Raw genomic sequence first — 19,986 nt, 5'->3', positions numbered from 1 at the left:
TGATGAATTTCTGCTGGGCTGAAAACAGCAGCAAAGGGGGAGGGGATGTTCTCTAAATCCATCTTGGGTTCAGCATCTGTTCCTGCAGCCTTCTGCACAGAGGTGATCACACAGCAAAGGTGAGAGAGGAAAAAGGCCTTTGAGGGCTGCTTCCTCACAATGCAAAGTTCTCTGGAGATGGGTTCTTTGTTTTTTTTAACCATTAATTTGACCATGATTCTTGCAAGTAATTAATCACCAATTCATTATAGACACACACACAAGACAAGTAAACAGTAGTGACAATGTAATTTCTATAAAAAACGCATTTCCTAATGTTTTCAGCTCTATATCGTAAGCCAAAGTAGTGGGACTCAGGCAGCAAAATGTCATTTGGAGCTCTCGTTGCAATTCTTCTGGAAAACAGCCATTTCAAGCCAATAGCACATATTTACCTCTTCTTGTATTGTTTCAAAAGTATTTTTGCTGATTTCAAACCACTTTAATCCCCTCCATTATTTTCAATGGAGCTTCTCACTGTTTTGTATCAATGCTATACTGTTCTCCTGAGAACCAAGTTAAATTGTCACTACACCAGTAACTGATTTTCTCTAAACACTTGCAAAGTTTCAAGTTTTAACTAGCATTTCAAGGAATCTACTCAGTCATTGATGGCCATTTGGCCTGGACTTGCTCTCAGCAGAACTGTGCTATGCTACGGTTTCCAGAGCACTCCCAGCATTTAACACATCCTTTTGTACAATAAATCACTCTTCTGATAAAAATACCGCTATTTTCTTTGATACAAAGCACACAAAGCCATGCTTTTGGTTCAAGACATTATTGCAGAACTAACTTTCTATTCTTCCAACTTGCAAGGCAGTGTTTTTTCCTCAATATCTAGCTCAAATCTGTCTGTGAGCATTTCTCCTAGTTTTCTTTTCCCCAATGTTAGGAGCTCATTCAGTTCACTGTTTCACCTTAAGAAATATGCTCTTCCTGCAGTCTGACTGCATTTGGCTTTTTATCTCTCAGATGGAAGAAAGTGAGGAGGAATGGGGAGTTCCTCACTGTCTGACACTACGAGGTCAACACCAGTCCATTGTTGTTGCTGCAAGGTAATTCAGTGGAGACAAAGTCCACATGTGAATTGTATTTCTCTGCAGCTGTCACAGTGGGACAGAGGCATTACTTTCTTTGTATTTCCTCCTAAAACAATCTCCTCAAAGGTATATTCTTTCATGAAAGCCCCATTTGTTAAGAAAAATGTGGATGCCACAACAGAGTGGCAATTGTACAAGTCGGAACCAAAACTAAGTTATCAGGAAAAAAAAGGTAGCATCCTGTGTCTGAATTTCTTTATTTCAGTTAAAAGTAAGCTCAGCTTGTGTCTATTTCTTAGAGTTTGCTTTCAGTCTGTGTGAAAGTGAGTAAAACTTGAATTTTCATTGTTAGTACCCGTGCTGAAATGGACAAATGGACTGAGGACATCCAGATGGCAATAGACCTGGCAGAGAAAAGCAGCGGCCCTGCCCCAGAGTTACTGGCAAGCAGCCCACCTGACAATAGTAAGTAAATGCCAGAGAGTAGGTTTTACTCACTTTTGTCAGTACGATTGGTGGTTGCTTCTAAGCAAAGTGGTGAAAAGTGCTGGCCACAGGTCAAACAGAGACATTTGAAGTTGATTTATACACATGTGTATGTATAGATATATAGATATATGTGCCATTTTAAAGCTCTTGTTGATGTTAGCAGAAAGTTTCATTGAATAGAGAAGTGACTTAAGCATAATGGTTCCAGGAAGTATTTGGGCATTGCCTGTCCTTGGAAGGTATTAAAAACACCAACAAAGCATGTTAGTTAGCCTTTAATTCTAACATTTGCAAAAACACGTAAATTAATTATATAAAATACAATAATCTATTTAAAATCTGCACAAAATTATTTCTAAAACGGTGTTTTAAAATCAGTTCACAATACTGTGGACAGAATTGATTTGTTTAATTTTTCCAATTATATATGTTGTTGCATAGAGGAAGAAAGATGCTTTTTCCCTGCATTTCATAGAGTCTCCTGATGAAACTACTGTAGACCAGGAATCTGAGGACGACCTCAGTGCATCCCGCACCTCACTCGAACGTCAGTCACCACACCGTGGCAACACTACGGTGCACGTCTGCTGGCACAGAAATACCAGTGTTTCAATGATCGACTTTAGTATTGCTGTGGAGGTATCTGCCTCAGAACGACCTGAACTGCAGCTCCAGGCTCGCTTTTGAATGACAATTTCCTTTTTGCTCCTCCTTAACAACTGTGCTGTTCCCTTGTCTCCTCCTGGGGAAGTTTCAGGCATGCTTATTAAACCACCTCCCGTGTTCTCAAATGATGGCATAAACCGTGACTCAAGAAGCACTGATCTGCTCCTGTAGTGCACCTCTGTAAAATCAGATGGAGCAGTAATTTTCATAGAAGCAACTGTCAAAAAAACAAGCTGGTGCCCTTTAAAATGTAAAGCAGTTCAAACTGTCTTAATGCTTTCAGTTACAGAGGCATTAAGTCATTGCTTGAGCGGAAAGGATATTGTCTTTAGCTGCTGCAGCCAGAGTTTTAATTATGTGTATTACTAACTTACTTTCTTTACCTAGCCATCTTTTCTGGAACCTTGTCTCATTGCTCAGTCTCATCTGCTTTTTCTTTATTTGCATTTTCCACCTCAAAATAAACCCCCTTTTTTACCCCTCTGATCACAGCCAAGCCAATTTGGTACACATTTGTTAATTCTGTACTCAACAGCCAAGGTGCAGACATTGTCTTTTCAAAGATTGACATGAATGAAACCTAGCTCAGTGTAGGTTTTAGGATGAGGTAGCAAGCCTGCTGAGATGTTCTTCCTTCACCAAACAGAGTCCAAGGAGCTCTGCATACTTTATCACAGTCCTCAGCAAATGAAAATGTATGCTCTGTGAAAATGGAAAAAGGAATCTTAAAGCTGAGTGGATTTGCACTCGAGTGGCAGCCCTCAGACATCAGGCCACCATTGCTCTAGAGAAGAGATCTTGACACAGGACACAGTGATGCAAGGACAAACATATTCATAGTTTGTGTAACTGCCTCTGTTTTTAAACAGGAGGTGAGTTTGTTGCTAAATATGGCAAAATAATTCCATACTAAAAAATGCTGACTGTAGAGCCTCATTTCAGTCCCACATAGGTGTGATTTTCCATTCTTCATACCCTTATATCCTGCAAGGGAGGAATAGTTCAGCGCAGGACAAGGTCTTGTATTTTTCCCTAAAGCAGAGGGTTTATTATAAAGTAGATATAAAACTTATACCAGTGACTCATTCTAATGATTAAAACATTTAGTTAGGCAAATCTAACTAGGTCTGAGATCAGTGCTCATTGTTGCTCATTTTTGTACCTTCCCTGTGCCTCAAATGAACACAAAGCAGCGAAGACCAAGCACACCCTGGAGCCATGCCTTGTTCTGTGAAAACATCTCCAGCTCCACTGCTGCTCCATGCGTGGCAGGTCCCGCTCATGCTCACATCATCCTGTCGGTGCCTCTCACTTCAGCATTATCGTTTATTTTCTTTGTGTCTCTCCCTCCTTTCTGTCTCTCTCGTGGTAGAAGATCCTCTCTCTGTCAGTGACTGTTCCTCCCTACCTGCTGGACTGATCAGTGATCAGCGGCCTGTTTCCATTTCATATGTCTGCTGGTACCGAATGCAAAGCCTGTCCTTTTATGATATCCTCCAGAGTAATGAGGTAACAGAAAATTAAGGAGTACACCTGTAACTTAGGGCAAGGAGGCAGTAGTCCAGATATCAAAGAACAGGATGATTTAAAGGAAAGGCTTTAATGCATATCCAAGGCTGGTGAAAACAGAACTTTTTAAGAATACTTCATTTGTATTAGCTACACCAGGAACCCCAGATTTCAACTACTAAGCTTTACAGATTAGATAACAAGAGTGATGTAAAAGCTATTGTGATCCAGGAAAGAGCCCTCACAGTCAACAAGGAATGGGAAGTCATTAATAATTCACTGAGAACCCCCCTTGCATCTCATCTGCAAGGAACAATGATGCTTGGTTTTCCACCTTCATTATGTGAAGAGCGGTTGCTTCAACCAGCCCTTAAATACATATACTTGGTTATGGCTTTCTCCTCCTTTATGTTAAATATTCAAAATCCAGCTAAAAGTAAGGTTAACGGTCCTTGTTTTTGAAATCTTTGAAAAGTACCATGTGAGCTTTATGGGTACGGAGACCTCAATCTCTATCTGCAATTCTAAAGTATGTCATAATTTTCCTTTACATCACAAATTCATGTCAGACTTTCTGTTTCCATTCAATTTAAGTATCATTCCAAAAGAAGAGAGTCAGACTAACAAGACTGAGGTTTAGTAACAGATTGCCAAAAGCCACCTCAGTTGATAAAATAGTAAGTGTAGTAGCTTTGAGTTTTTGGAAGTACCCAGCTGCAAACAAAAAAATGCATTACATAAAGTGCAGCAGTAGAAAAATGCAGATGTCCAGTCAATCAAAGCATTTTCATTTACACCAAGGTCACGTGAAAGCAAATAATTTTTCTTACAATAACTAAGCTGCAGGCACCTTTCACTGTTTTACTTGGCTGCTTTTGATCTGTTTCAGAACCAGCTGTCTGGAAATCTGCTAAGGAAATTCAAAAACAGCAATGGGTGGCAGAAGCTTTGGGTGGTGTTCACCAACTTCTGCATGTTCTTCTATAAATCGCACCAGGTAACCAACTGGGCAAGTGTGAGTGGCTGGAGAAGACAGTGTGGGGTTCTTTTCCAAAGAGCGAGCTGAGAGAGCAGTGGGTATCAGCCACAGATGCTGTAGGCTGGAGCAGCAGGTGCACTGGTCCTGGCTCCACACACAGCCTTCACTGCCACTGGCACACAGAGCAGGGCTTGTTTTCACTCTGCTCAGTTCTTTCCTGAAGCTTTCAGCAGTCGCAGTACTTTCATTCTTGAAAGCACAGCAGAGCTCACCACTGCTCAGAAGCTGTAGTGCAAGTTTAAACCAGGCTTTTCTCACTACAGTTAAAAACTTAATAGTGACTTACAAATTCTGTTTACCATTACTGAGACTTAAGCCAAAAAAGAGAACAGCAGTCAGTGATTTAATCCATCTGAGCAAACATCCGACTGTAGAAGTAGGGAATTTCTGTTTAGAATCTGTTTGAGCAGGGCATAAGGACAAAGTAACAGGAGTTGCTATATTGTGCTTTCATTGTTACAGAAATCCTAAATGATTGAACAAGGAATTGGAGGGTATTCTACACCTGAAGAGGGATAAGGAAATAATTTGCCATGCAGTAAAAGGACTTGAGCAGTGAACCTGCTGGGTGGCCAGCACAGATCTAAAGGAGTAGGAATTTGCAAGCAGAATGAGCCTTGGATAGTTCCCTGCCAATGGCAAATGATGGAGCTTTATGCTCATAGTTTGAAAGTAGTGAAACTCCAAGATACTAGCCAGCTTTCCTTCAGGGAAATACTGACAGAATCAGCCTGCAGCAGATCTTTATGCAAAGGATCTGTAATGATGACCAACTCAAACTACCAGACAATTTTATTGCAGTTGTATATATCTGGTATTTTTCTGTACACATCTAGAAACACAGTTAAATGAGTGTGTATCTGCTTTCCATTTACTTATGTGCTCTCCTTATTTAAGGGCATTTGATCTCACAGCATTTTCCATCATATCTTTTCAGGACAATCATCCTTTAGCCAGCCTTCCTTTATTGGGATATTCACTTACCCTTCCTTCTGAATCTGAAAACATTCACAAAGATTATGTGTTCAAGCTACATTTCAAATCCCATGTGTACTACTTCAGGGCTGAAAGTGAATACACCTTTGAAAGGTATGTTTGTTTTCTGTGAGCAAAAATTTTTGGTAAATTCCAGGAGCATTCTTCCAAAGGTTAGTAGATGCAAAGTTTAATAAGTTGGTTCAGTAATACAGGCAAGTGGTTCAGCACAACTGGAGAAAGGACCTTTTAAAATTATAAAACAAATTTTAAACCTGATACTGCTAAAATCAAGTGATTGGTTGTGATAATATGGAAGCAGCAATAGTAATTACTGCAAAACCTGGGATCATCCAGTCAAAATTGATCAGGCTGTCTGTATGGTGAGCTCCACGTCTCCGACTTCAGGAAGCATGTGAACAGATCACAGGACACCTCAGTAGCTCTTCAGAATAGCTTTGCTTCCTCTAGAACAACTGCATGGAAAATCCACACTTGAAATAAAATTCCAAATTTATAGAAGCAGCTGTTCCTACTACATCTTTATGCCTCTTCATCATGTAATTTTTACATCTCCCACTGAACTTCAGATACATGGAGTGTCATGGAAAATGCACTACTCATCCTAATTTCTGGTTTGTGATTGTTCATACAGGAACTAATTTAGCTCCCTTTATATGAAGCATGAACATGTCACAAATCATGATGTCTTCATCAAAGAAAGCTGTTCTTAACTTTTAGCATGTCAGTCCAAAACTGTAAACAAGGCAGCAAACTGTGGGAAAGTGGTGATAAAATAAAACCACAAAATGCCTTTATCAGTTCTAGGAAAAAAAAGCAGAAATTGCAGCTAAAGTACATTTCTTTTGAAAGATTGGTCTCAGTCGGTCATTGCCTGGACCACTCAGAAAAAAAGATATTTGGTGTCTGCAGAGCAAGTAAATTCACTACTAACTTCATGAGTCTTGGGTCCCATCTCTCTAAACCTCCTTGCAGTTTTGGCAGTCGATCCTCTTGCCTTCAGGTAGATTTTGGGGTGAAGTAGGAAGATGCTCCCACAGACACAGAAAATTAAACTGTACAATAAATAGCGCAGACCATACCCTCCACTGGGAACTGACCTTTCTTTTGTTTGTGTCTCTCCTCGTGCCTCCTCACAGATGGATGGAAGTGATCCGAAGTGCCACCAGCTCTGCCTCACGCGCTCGAGCACTGAGTCACAAAGAGCCTCACGCCTATTGACGGCTGAACAAGCCGCTGTGTTGATTGTCCAGCAGCTGCTTCTGATTTTCTAGAGGACATTTGAAACTCTTTTTCTCCCTCCAAGTTTAGGAAAACTTACACTTTGGTAAAAGAAGAGAATAAGTATGGTTTTGCAGAAACTTCCACAATTCCTCAGCAAAACTGTTTAAATTCTCCGTATATACAAACTAGCTTACCATCATCCCAGTGGCTGCGGTTCATTTCATGTCTTGTATTTTGTCATTCTGTGCTGTTTTTAGCTTGTGCCAGTATTAAAATATTGTCCTTATTAGAGTGCCAAATGCCAAAAGACATTTTGTTGCCTCAAAGATTGCACCTAAAAGAACTCCCAGATGACTGAAACCTGAAAACTTTCTCCTCTGAGGCAAACACTATTTTCTTCTCTTTTCATAAAAATATATTATTTTTTTTTACCATGTTAATCTGTAGACTGCTGGGCTTTTAAATGTAGATGGAGTTTCACAGTATAGAATATAATTATATATACAGCAAGCAGTCTAACAGGAATGAGGTAACTTTCAGATTTCATGCTTTTTTTTCTCAGTCTTTCTACATTTAATCAGCAACGATTTACTAATTTTCTGTGTTTAACAAGAAAACAGTTTACAGCTCATTCTCATTTCCCTTTGGGGTCACAAATCCATGTGGTATAAATAAAGTATAGGGTTCTTATCTAACCATTTTCTTGGTGCAAGTTGACCAAATTGTTCATCTGATGACTTTGAAAAGTGAGTACTACTTGCAAGACAAAAAATTTTTAAAATAATCCAGTGCAATATTATTTGGGCTGTTAATGTACTGTGAATGGTTATGTACAAGAAGAAATTAAAGGCTGTGGTGACATTCTGCTGTTTGTTTTACAAACTTGAAAGAAAACCTGTAAGCTACAAGAACCGCAGCTATTGTTATTCATTTGTAGTGTTTTGGTAACTAAATTGCTCTAAGCTGGGGGGTACTACTGAAGCCCCAAGTTTTCATCCTGCTTGCTACACATCCCAAATTAGCTTCCAGTTTATTGTTGGAATTTCAGTTTGTCCCTCTCTCCCCTGGGGCTCAGGCAGACAGAGGGCGACTTACACAACCTGCAGCAGAATTACCCATTCCGTATGCCTGGCTTTAACATCGGCTGGCACCGCATTTTGGATAAGCTGGTGGCGCACTCAGAAGGTTGGCAGCACCGTGTCCACAAGGCTTAGACGCTTTCCCTCTCGTTGTAAGAAACACTGTCACTAGGGTGATGTAAAACTTCCATTAGCAGAAGTTTGATGTGCTGGTAACACCCATCACCATTACAGGCCTTGGAGGAGGCATGGTGCTAAGCGGAGGGGGCCTGATGGTCAGTCTGGGAAATGAAGCTGGGGAAGTTCTATCCCTGCTTTTTCTTCATGCAGCTACTCGCTTTGTTAATGGCTTGTCTGTGTGCGATGTGTAAAGTGGCTTCTTACAGCTTTGCTCACAACAAAAGGGAATAAAATACCTCACAACACCATTGTACATATGCCTGTTTTGAGACAGTAAAGCCTTCTTTCTGTTACCCCCGACCCCAAACGTACCTCTGTCCAAGGTGAGGATGGGTTCCAAACCCCTTAGGACAAGCTGCAGTCCCCAGTGGCCAAATCAAAGCACACCCTGAACAAAGGGAAACCCTTTTCAGAGCATTTCCCTCAGCTGCATGGAGACCTTCAGCCCTCTGGACAGGTAGCGTGTGCAGCTGCTCTTTTCCTCAGTTACTGCCCCTGGCTGTCTGTACCAGTGCAATAATCACACCTACCAGCATTGCCTCTGGCCAAGACCTGCTGAAGGACAAACGTGGAAAGAAAATCTGAAGCCCATTTTCCCAGCTGCAGGTCCCATTGCCTTGTCCATTCTGAGCCTGTGACCCTGCCCTGTAGTAACATACAGGAATTCCAGTGCTTCAGGACTGACCAGGAATGTGAGCAATGATCTGCGTAGTGAGGAGAATAGGAAATAACACAACTGGTCTGGGAAAACAATGCTGAAAAAGCAACAGCTTTGATGTTGCTATGAAGTAAAAGGCTACAGACCTGGTCCTGCCAAAAATTTTTATTATTGAGTGGTAAATTAGTATCTTACAAGACAGGGCCCTGCCTCTTCCCTCTAGAATTGTTATCTATAACAGTGAAAAGCTTTTTTTACTAGAAATTACATTGAGGGCCCTGTCCTTAATTCAGCCAAAACTGGGTTTTAATTTAGAACCCTGGGGCTTGTTGGATACAATGTTCATTAACTGCTATCTGCTGCAGTAGTTTATTCTGAGCTCTCCACAGAAATCACGTAACACTTTACTCATTAAGTTTCATTTTTACACAAGGTCAATTTGGAAAATAAGGCACAGACCAAGATACAGTGATATTTATTGTTAACAGCAGAGAGACCAAGCTAGGCTGTGGGTGTGACTTGCAGAATACCCACCTAATCACCATTTTCACCTTATTGTATTATTTTTCCTATAAAAAAATAAGTTTGAAACAAGATTTTTTTATTCTTTTCTAATAGTGTGATTTTTAATTCCTTTTTAAAAGGGAACCATGTGAACTGCTGTCATCCGTTAGCAATTTTCTAGGTGTCTATTCCCAAGGTTAACCCAAAACTGAAATGATAGTAAGAGAGTAAAATCAATTGTCCTGATGCTCATATCTTGGAAACAAGCAGAGTCCATGTGTGTGAATGAAACTCGATGTACTAGAAAACTTTAATGTACAACCACTTATTTTTAACCCTGAATCACATCATATCACTGCCTGTTCAGCCAAGCAGAGCCTGCAGAGAGGCAGGGCCACTGTGTGCCAGGTCAGGAGCTACCACTAAACACACCTCTCTCAGCTGCAGGAAAACCTCAAACAGGGCACTCCAGGAGATTTACTGCTGGTGTTGTTATTACTCACCATGAAATAGTTGCCAGTTTCCAATGAGCAAATAAAAACAAAACAGGGACTTTATTGCCTCAGGAGCAACACCATAGGGAAAGGGATCAAAAAAGCCTGGACTCCTGTTGTCTTTTAAACAAGATTAAGCATCTCCACCATTTATCTGCTGTCTAATTTAATCACTGTTAAGATATGTTTGATAATATACCTCAAACCTACCTCTTTTCAGAACATTTTATTTAAACAACACTGACACCTTAATGCCTTTGTAAATTCAGCTGAAACCTGACAAAAATGACAGACTGAAAGACAAGTCAGCAGGTAGGGGAAGACATGCTGTGAGTGCAGAAATCTTGATAAAAGTCTCTGACTAAAGAGAAAGAAAAATCTATTTTAGAGACAAAATCAGGTGTAATACCCTACCGTTCCATCAGCCAAGAACAAAACAGAGGATCAAGAAAGACCCGAAAAGCCCAATTTTTCCTGTTCTTGCTTTCTATACAGGACCAATTACACAGACTTAGCCCTCAAAAGCACAGTTACCTATGCACAGGCAGATGCACAACTCAAGTTGCTACAGCACATGGATACTTCCTCTGCCCTGGGGGCTCAGGAGACCCGGCAGGGGATAAAATAATGGGCAATGTGCCACACATATGGTTTTTAGCAGCAGAAGATAGTAATGAAGTATAACTACAGGTGTGCAGCTGTCACACAGTTTGTCACCAGTTAAAGGTGCAATTCTTGGGGGCGGGGTCAGCAAATGCAATTTGTTGTGAGCACTTCATCAGTTTCACTGGGCTGGCAGGATGGAAACTCAAGGTGGGTTTTAAATCACTGCCATCTGCAAGTGCTACAAATTCTGAGCTGATTACCATTAAAAACCGAACAGTGATTTATAAACTTTCTGCATGTCATTACTGACACGTGGGCAATAGCAGTTCTATAAGCTCAAAGAGCATCCCCTTCAGGGAAGGGGCCCTGAATCTCATCTCACTGAGCACTCAGGTGGCAACGTCATGAAACTTTTCCTTCTTTATTTCTAGGTCACGTAGTTTACAAGGAGGTTTATTGTTTTGTTGTGGAGTGACAAAAGTAATAAATACACAGTTCTAAACAGGCAGCAAGATTACAGAAAACAAGACACACACTTTAATGGTCCTCTGTAATCATGCATTAAAGGTGGCAGGAAACCCTTGCATACGATTTGTCCGTGGCATATGCTCACTGCAGTTACCAGCACATCTGGACAACACAGTTACGGAGAGGAAGCAGATTTGTGCTGTACCTTCTGCTCCTCCCCAGCAGCTTACAAAATCGATTTGCAATTGTCCTGATCCTTGCATTATACCTGTGCTTATCACCACTCTGGATAATCTTCCAATGGTGACGTTTTTGATGGCAAAAAACCATTTCCTTGAAAGGTTACTGTAAAACTACTGGTACCACGTAGTTTACAAAGTAATAGAGTACGTCACATTAAGTAGTGAGAGCTAAAGAAGACACTGCCCAAGTACATTAAAAGCACATTAGGAGGGAGATGATGAGGGGTGCTAGGGTACAGGGGGATGGGAACTCAGGCTGAGCCAGCTGCTTTGCAGTGAGGTACCAACACACCCAGCCTCACCTTCCCACTCTACCCACCCTTCTTGCATAGCAGGGGCAGAACACCCCAGTTAAACTGATTTTTGTGGAATGCCCTATCTTCTGCTCCCACAAGCTCACACACAATGGAGCTGCAAAGGAACTGTGGCACTGCAGAGTGAAGTTACTGCTTTGTTACTACACCAAAAGCATTCTGTGCAGCACTAGCACCTCATCCTTCAGTGATCTGGTCAGCAACTACAAAGTACAACTGCAGAGAAAATTAAAGTAAAAAAATAGATTTGAGAGTTACAAAAAAGCAAGCCTTCAGTTCAAATAACTGATTTTATTGTTTTTAAACAGTGAGTTTATTTACTGCCTAATCATGAAATCCCTGACAAATAAGCAGTTCTATTAACTTAAAGGTTTGCATAAATAGAGATAGCTTGTCATTTAGTATAGTCAAGACTGAGTGAAGGTACTACCTGCACAGAAAAATTATCAGTGCAACATCGTAACACAGATACGTCTTAAGCATGAAAAAACCCCTCAAAAATATCAATACACTTCTTTTTCTCTGAGAAACTGAGGTGCTTCTTTCAAATGAAGCTCCTCTTCTGTTACCAATATAGACCTGATTTTAAAGCATCAATACTTTTCAATAGCAAATGATTGTACTTCTACATTCAAGACACAGCACGCTTTATTTTGTCAGTGAATCTCAGTTTAAGATAGTCTATATTTAAATAATCTGTATATTACATATAAAAATACACATCTCTACCATAAATGAGGTCTTGTCTCCTTCTAAATGCCCAAGCCTTTTGGCCACCTGCCCATACCATCTTACTTATCTTAAACTCTAACACATTCATCAAGCGAATTCTGCCACCATCTACTCAGAGAAGTACTTCCTCAGCGTACAGTCCTGGAACACAATTAAAATGCAACTCAAAACACAAATATATAACTTTTCAAATGAGTGTTCAAAGATTGTAGCTTAGAATTTAATTCAACATGCTGATTGAGAATTTCTTAACGTTCAAGCCAGCAGCATAAATTTAACTTCCCCACTATGTCTCAGGGTTCTGTGCATCTCCAAGTAAGCTCACTTTAATTTCCAGTCCTTACGTTAATAGATGACTAGAGAACAGCTTACACTGATCAATTTATATTTCCAGTGCAAACACACCTGTTGATTTCCTTATGCAGTCATAGCACATGGATCTGTTGAAGGCTGAATGTTCTCATATTGAGACAGCAACAGGTAAATTTCCCGGTGCACTACATTCTGATGCACATTTCACAAAAGCAGTGCTAAATTTGTTTTCTCAAGAGTGAGCCTATCCATAACACTTAAGAGCACACTAAACAACATAATTAAAGATATTAATCAAAGTGGAGTTGTAAAACATTGCTCAAACTTTAGCATTGTTCAATTTACTTTAAATTCCCTTAGCCATAAAGGAAACCCATTACCTCATTAGGCTGGCTAATGAGTAGTGCCTGAAAGCATGGCCACAAGATGAACACACACGCACGTTTCTTCCAACTGTTGTTTCAACCTGGGCAGAAGTTTATTAGCTCTGTTAGCAAGACAGTGTCCTCTTACTGTTAAATTCTTAAATTAATAAATTAAGGCTATTAATATGCATAGACTAAGGGCTACCATGGTGATAGAAGTCCTGGAAGGAGACCTCACCAGCTTCCACAATGGTTAGTGTACCTGGGTTTCTTGTACCAAGCCAGGCAGATATGCCTGTGCTTTTAAATGTTAATCCTTTCTGTTCCAAAGCTCCCATCTATATTTTTTTAAAAAGTAAATATATAAGTTACCTCAGTGTCGTGCAAAGCATAAAGTCATCAACTTCTTCATTAAAAGAAGGCAAAAATGCTCTCTTAGCTACTGGAGTAAGAAGTACCTGAATATAGTCTTGGTGAAACCAACCAAAGTAAACCTCAGAGTAATACTGTTGGGGGGGGGGCGGGAATAGCAGCTACCTAATCAACTGTGCATACAACTAATGAACTAGTGTTACTATTTGCAAGATCTAGAACACCTGAAGTCAGCTATCTAGAAGCCCTCACAAGAACAGTGGAAATTACAAAATTCAGAATTTTAAGAAATAGCTTTTCTCTGGAGAGGCAACCAACCAGACCCAACACACAGCACTTGGGCTGTTTTGCAGTCTCTCTGTCCAACACCTGTCAGTTTTGGTAAAGAGATGCACGGATCGAGGCAGCGAGACCAAATATTGAATCTATGGATTTTTCTTTATGCTGAAAGACATTCATTTTAATGATAAAAATAGGCATGATAAAGAAATACTTGCCACTGTCTCAGAATCTACACCTTAAGGAGATATTTCAGAATAAATGAAGTAAATAAAGATTTGTGTGAGCATTTAAAAATGTTCAGGTGAAAAAAAGACTGTGTCTGAATTTCACAAGCTTCACAAATATCTGTTACTAAAATTGAACTATTTCAGAATTTGCGTTGGCACAATTTGAAACGGAAGATATGAAAGAACTCATTCTCTAGGAAAAACAATAATTTAAATTAAAAGCTTTGAGAGACCAGGTGTATGAAATTTAAAGTAACTAGAAGTAGTACCATACATAGAAAGTCACGTTCAGAATATAAGTAAAAAGAATGAAAAGCTGGAGAAACAGAATAAAATTGTGTCTGTGCTGAGGTACAAATAGAAAGTTCTATAATACAGGATTAACTCTTTCAATGGCAAATACTTCACATACAAAAATCTAACTGAGATTCACTTATCACATAATTCAAACTTTACATGTAATAAAGGCAAGGCAAAACTCAGTTATGGCCTGTCAAATGTTTACCCCACTAACATTATCTACAAAAGCACTTTACCATTTTGTACACAGTGATTCCTTATGCACATTGAAAGGCTTTCTGTTAAAAAAGACATTATATATATATCTGTACACAATTCCAACAACCATGCTCCATCTCCCAGTGGAATTCTTAAAGCAAGATACCTGAGGTTTCTCAATATCTTCAATTTCTCTATCACAAACCTAAATATACATTTCAGATTTTACAAAAGGACACCTCCCTGGAATATGTGCATTATCATCTAAAAAAATTAGAGCTTTAAGGAGCTGAAAAAGACTGCCTCCATCCAAGAGATTTCATTTTCACTCTTGGGAATGTCCTTCCTCCCAAGGACTTCACAGAGACTGAGAGGCAGAACATCATTAGGGTGTACACCTTCAACGCAGACACCATGGGATCTCTGCTGTCTTAGGAAAGCCCAGAAGGAAGAGTATGTCAGTAGGATGAAGAACTTCCTCCAGCTAGGGAATATCTGAAGAGAAAAAGAAATAATTATTCTTGCACATTTTAGAAAGGTGCTCTACAAGAAGCAGCAATGAAGTTATTCCATTTTATGCCAATGAGGTTCCAGCCTTTTTTCTTGCACAATGGCACTCACCACTGCCACCACACTTTAAAGGGAGAACCATGAAACTGAACAACCCCGTTACAGTATCACTGTTGTCCTAACAAACAGCAACAACCTATGCTCAAGTGTGTTACTACGCAGCACTTAATGACGAAGAACATTTAGTGACTCCAACTTTCCTACTTTGCAAGTTTACATCAAATCTTTTCAAAATATTACTGGGCCAGGAAAACTGTATTTCTTGATCTTAAGAGCACACCTCTTAATCACATTAAGTTTCTGGTAACCCTCATCAAACATCCAAGATCAAAACTGGGCGGGGGGGGGGGGAAGGTAACTGAATTCACCCACATTACTGGGCAGCTGTTCTGAGGGTGCCAACTCATTCACTCAGACAAACACAAAATCCAGTTCTAACCAATCATAAGAGGGAGTGAAAATGTCATCAGAAACTTGTTGAAAACCTATCTTCGGTAATTAGCGACCAAATTGAGAGGTTATTGAATGACCTAATGATGTAACAGAGCATACTTCTTGTAGCACTCGGACAAGAGAGAATTATTTTTTCAGAATTTGACTAGCTCCAAAATACAGGTTTATCCCAAAGGGAAACCTACTGAGCTATGGAATGATTCGAGCTCATTTTTAGTGGGAGTTCTTGCTATTCATTCTTTCACCCCATTTCTGGAATCATTATCCCATACTAGCTGGAATATCATCCCTGAAAAAAAGAGAAAGTTCACCCAGATGTGATCCACTGACAAACATTCTATAGGAATAATTCTTTCTTTCTCTCCCTGAAAGAGAATGAAGTGCCTGCCTTCACTGTTCTAAGACATTATGACTAAGAAAAATAGTAACAGTCCAAAGAAGCAGGACAGAAGGAAAGCAATGCTAAACAGGTATATAAAGGGTTCTGAAATCTTCCTCATAGGACAAAAATGATGAATATTGCTGGCATGACAGAACAAGTAAGATCACTTCCAGCATCCCCAAAAATGCCGCTGTCTCCACATGGTCATTTTCAGCCTCAATTTCAGCATCAAGTCTTTGAGGTTTCCAGTTCCAGGAAGATCCCGTACCAGACTGATAAAAATACGACACTGAAATATTAGCTGATGAAAGACTGGATTCAATTTTGGAACCTCTAATGGAAACAAACTGAGATGGAAGTGCCAGCAACTCTTTCAAGTCTGCCAGGACCAAATGAGACAGGACAGGACATCTGGCATTAAAAGTAACCTTTCAGCACTAGAGATGCTGACTGGGCTTCATTCTTAACAGCCCATAAAGCAACAAACACGATTGCTTGCAGGTTTCTTGGCACTGGTTTTTACTGAAGGAGAAACTGTCAGCCTGAAAATCCTGTGCTTCAGCCTCAAAAAAGCTGTGAATTCCTAAACTTAACCAAGCTGTGGTTAAATACAGTGTAAGGGAGACACCTGCTGAGGGTGATCTTTTTCCATGTAGTGGTCCATGATTAATCATTGACATGAGTTTTTTTCTAGTACCAAGCAATCCAATCTGGCTGCTGTGAGATTCACAACAGCTGTGGGCTCCTAGATTCAAGGTTGCACTTATAGCCTCTTCCAGCAGCAATTCTGAAATTTACACCTCCTATCTTTTTTTGTGCAGCATTTAAAGGAACAGAAAATTCAGTATTTGTTCATGATGTATTCCTAAGCAAGGCAGTTAGAAAATCACATGAAATTTGGCCTTTTGAAGTAAGACCAAGTACTGGTTGGAGGTGCCACCAAAAGGCCATATAGACTGTCTTTAGTGAACCACCAAGGAACCATTGACTATGTGGGTGAAAGAAACACAGACCAACTGAAGACCACTTTTACCAACTGATGGGTAAAAGAAAGAGTGACAGTGTTCTCTGCAACACACACCCAGACACCAAGAAAGTGTCTTTGCATGAACTGCAAAGGGAAAAGCCTGTCCAGTCTCATTTGACACACAATATGCACACCAACAGGATAAACATACATATGTGCTATCACCTGAAGCTATACATTAGAACTGCTGATATGATTAAGTTTTTTTTCAGTAAGCAAACACAACTGCACAAACTGTGGGCACAAGTGGTTTTCTTCTCCATTAGAAAAAGAAATTAATACTTTCAATTTAACATAAGCCAAATATATATAGAATCAGATTTGCAGCTTCCTGTAAGCCATACTGAAATAGTTTCATTACCTCTGAAGCCTCTGCACAAGGTGTGACACCATGGTATCTGCAATGCCTGGACAAGCCTCTTCAGCTAAATAAACTGCCTTCCTCAGTTCTTCTATGGAATCTGTGTTGCCACCACACACCTCACTCTTCTCTTTCAACTGAAAGGAAACCAGGAAGAAATGTATTAATAAGATATTAATAAATATTTCTATACACAATATAATGCAGAAGCTTGTTAGGAAGTGGCCATAAATGTTCACAATGTCAGCATTTGACATTCATCATACACCCTCACATTTTTCAAGGAGAAGTTTGTCTTTACAGTACTTCTCAGGATGTCATTCATCTTCACACATCTTCAATCTTCACACATCATTTTCAGCATGCTCACAGTCAAAAATGACAACCAAGTATCCCAAGAAACAAAGAAGTATTTACCCATAGCTGTTTGGTTTCAAGATGTGCTTCCTATACTTTAGTACCCATACTTACACACCTACAGCTTATATATATACACTACAGTAATTTTATCAACTTTTTAAAATAATCATATCTTCATAAATTCTTCTCTTACCCTTCATATATCCTTTTTCAAAGTTGATTTTAAGTATTTGGGGAAAAAGTATAAAAAAAATACAAAACCCAGAATGGGAACAAAATACAGTTTTCAATGCTGAAGTTCGAAAGCGAAATTCTTGATGATCTGGTCTACAACTGTATCTTGGGACAGTGAAGAGCTTGAAATTTATAATAAGATAAATACATAAAGTAGTGTCAAAAATAGAATGTTGCAATCCAAATATTTACACACCTTTTTCTTGTTGTGTTCATTGTTTTAGGCCAGCATGGCTGATTTTACTACCATGCATATCAAGTATTGTTGGAAGCAAAATACAGATCTCAGAACCAGACATACCAAAGGCACAGCTAAAACTACTTAACACACGAAGTTCAAAATGGGTAGTAACAACCTTAGGTGTAATTCATTATATATTTCAATTTTTTTCAGATAAACATCGGATTTGGTAAGTTTTAAAGCAGTAACTTACCTCTGCAAATATAGGAGATATAATTGTAGACAGGCATTGGGATAGAGGCCTCTTTGGGATATCCTTTTCCTTGAAAGAAAAAAAATAACTGACCAATTTATTTCTGAAAAAAAGCATCCTCACTGTATTCTAACTAAAGACAAAATGTAGTTCCAACATGGTACACTTCATCAAAGTTTTATTCCTCTATATGGAAAATGTTCTACAACATACTATTCCAAAGCACTGTGGAAAATAGAGGGTGAATTAAAATTTGAGACTACAGCACCTCAAATATATGCAAGCTCAAAATTAGATGGGGGAAAAAAACTAAAAAAAGAAAACCACAAACCAAAACCACCAAACTCCCACAATCCTACTGAGCATGAACTAAATCAGACATGCTGATATTTACTAGGTTCATCCCATATGATACAATATTTTTCTTATATTTCTCCAGAATTTTCAGAGCCAGCAAAGCAACAACCTGCTCTGGCCACACAGGTTGCCAAAAATACAATGAGCAGTTCCTAAACATCCCTAATTCTGGGTTGTTTTCATTTAGATTTTCTACTTTTTAATTTTTTATTCTATTCTTTGTTGCATTGTAGTCTTTTTCCTTAAAAGACCAAAATGCCTTCTCCCAAAACTCCAGCCCCAGCCTAGATTTGCATTGTTTTAGTTTACTATGCAGGACAAAGAGTTTAAAAATACAGTATTGCCTGGTCTTCCTCCAGTGGTTGTATTTCACAAACTAGAGAAATATTTTGGTACGTATTTTGTCAACTACAAAAAAGGACACATTAACAGAATGCCCAAACTTCAAGACTTACTCAGAAAGTTTTGTGAAAGGCAACTACAGAAAATACATTTTTAGCAAATGTTCTGGAAGTTTCACAATATAAATGCTTTTAAAGGCATAAAATAAAATCACACCACTAAATTATTAAAGCAAGAATTATCTCCTTGTATTAAAAAGTCAATATTTTGAGCACCTTATTTCTTTGCAACTCCAAAGGCTGGGCTGATCCATTCTCTAGATTCTTGGGGTCTTTTTCTCTTATTGTAAAGATCCACTCTTCTGAATCACTCCCACCTGAAGCCTGACCATCTGCTTCACTTCAAGAGAGAGGGAAAAAGAAATCAATTTATATTACCTACACCTTACTGCTGATGTTCATTCAATATATACACTAAATATAAAAACTACAGTAAAGACCAAGATCAGGATACTATTGTGCAGGCCACTACATATAAAGACAAGTATGAAAATTAAGCTTTTATTTTGGGTAAATGAAAAAATTTAAACCAAGATACTTCACCAAAATGGAAGTGAGGAATTACAGATAGAAAACATTTTCCCAAGTTACATGAAGTGTTTTATTGCTATCTGAAAACTGGCTTTAGCAGAGTACCTAAAATCATTAGGGAAAGGGAAGGAAATTAGAAAACTTAATTCATTTTTCTCGCCTAGAAAAATAGCTAAGACACTGGAACTGTGGTCACTGGAAGGCATGAAGCCATTAATACTGTAAAAATACATACACCTGTAATGTCACCCGAGAAACAACCTGATGCTTGCCATTAGCATGCAGCTTTGAATTGCAGAGAATATTTGTATTTTCTTTACTATGAAGTATTTAATGCATTTGTGAATAAACTGTGGCAATCTCTTCACTTGAATTTCATTTGTATAGTGTTACTTGGCTGTGCAGCTTGAGACCTTCTGCCTGCAGTACAGCTGGCCGCACATCTAGGAAGAACCCTGGACCCTACATAAAAGAGAAGGTAGCACAGAATATGGGCCAGAAGAGTTTTTCTCAGTGACTGTTACTTGTATGAAATCCC

General features: G+C 39.1%; 2 protein-coding genes across 13 annotated transcripts in view; one reads left to right on the top strand and one right to left on the bottom strand.

Annotated features, from left to right (window-relative positions):
- The window catches only part of FARP1 (FERM, ARH/RhoGEF and pleckstrin domain protein 1), a 202,336-nt gene extending 193,819 nt beyond the window's left edge, over window positions 1-8,517 (top strand). For all 11 annotated transcript variants that reach the window (XM_086880843.1, XM_086880841.1, XM_086880837.1 and 8 more), the window contains exons 22-27: window positions 1,015-1,097; window positions 1,435-1,547; window positions 2,047-2,210; window positions 4,636-4,743; window positions 5,723-5,874; window positions 6,921-8,517. In XM_086880843.1, coding sequence (XP_086736969.1) covers window positions 1,015-1,097; window positions 1,435-1,547; window positions 2,047-2,210; window positions 4,636-4,743; window positions 5,723-5,874; window positions 6,921-7,002 — 702 coding nt within the window. In that variant the 3' untranslated portion in view covers window positions 7,003-8,517. The remainder of the gene's footprint in view (window positions 1-1,014; window positions 1,098-1,434; window positions 1,548-2,046; window positions 2,211-4,635; window positions 4,744-5,722; window positions 5,875-6,920) is intronic.
- Window positions 8,518-11,821: 3,304 nt separating this feature from the next.
- STK24 (serine/threonine kinase 24) overlaps window positions 11,822-19,986 on the bottom strand; it is a 52,331-nt gene continuing 44,166 nt past the window's right edge. For both annotated transcript variants that reach the window (XM_086880846.1, XM_086880847.1), the window contains exons 8-11: window positions 19,134-19,257; window positions 18,160-18,228; window positions 17,132-17,268; window positions 11,822-14,833 (exon numbers count right to left, since the gene is read on the bottom strand). In XM_086880846.1, the coding sequence (XP_086736972.1) occupies window positions 14,797-14,833; window positions 17,132-17,268; window positions 18,160-18,228; window positions 19,134-19,257 (367 nt within the window). In that variant the 3' untranslated portion in view covers window positions 11,822-14,796. The remainder of the gene's footprint in view (window positions 14,834-17,131; window positions 17,269-18,159; window positions 18,229-19,133; window positions 19,258-19,986) is intronic.

The sequence above is a fragment of the Cyanistes caeruleus genome, chromosome 3 (assembly GCF_971803275.1).
Source record: "Cyanistes caeruleus chromosome 3, bCyaCae1.hap1.1, whole genome shotgun sequence".
Taxonomy (NCBI): domain Eukaryota; kingdom Metazoa; phylum Chordata; class Aves; order Passeriformes; family Paridae; genus Cyanistes; species Cyanistes caeruleus.
Note: the sequence above shows the minus strand (reverse complement) of the source record. Positions and strands in the feature narration are given on the sequence as shown.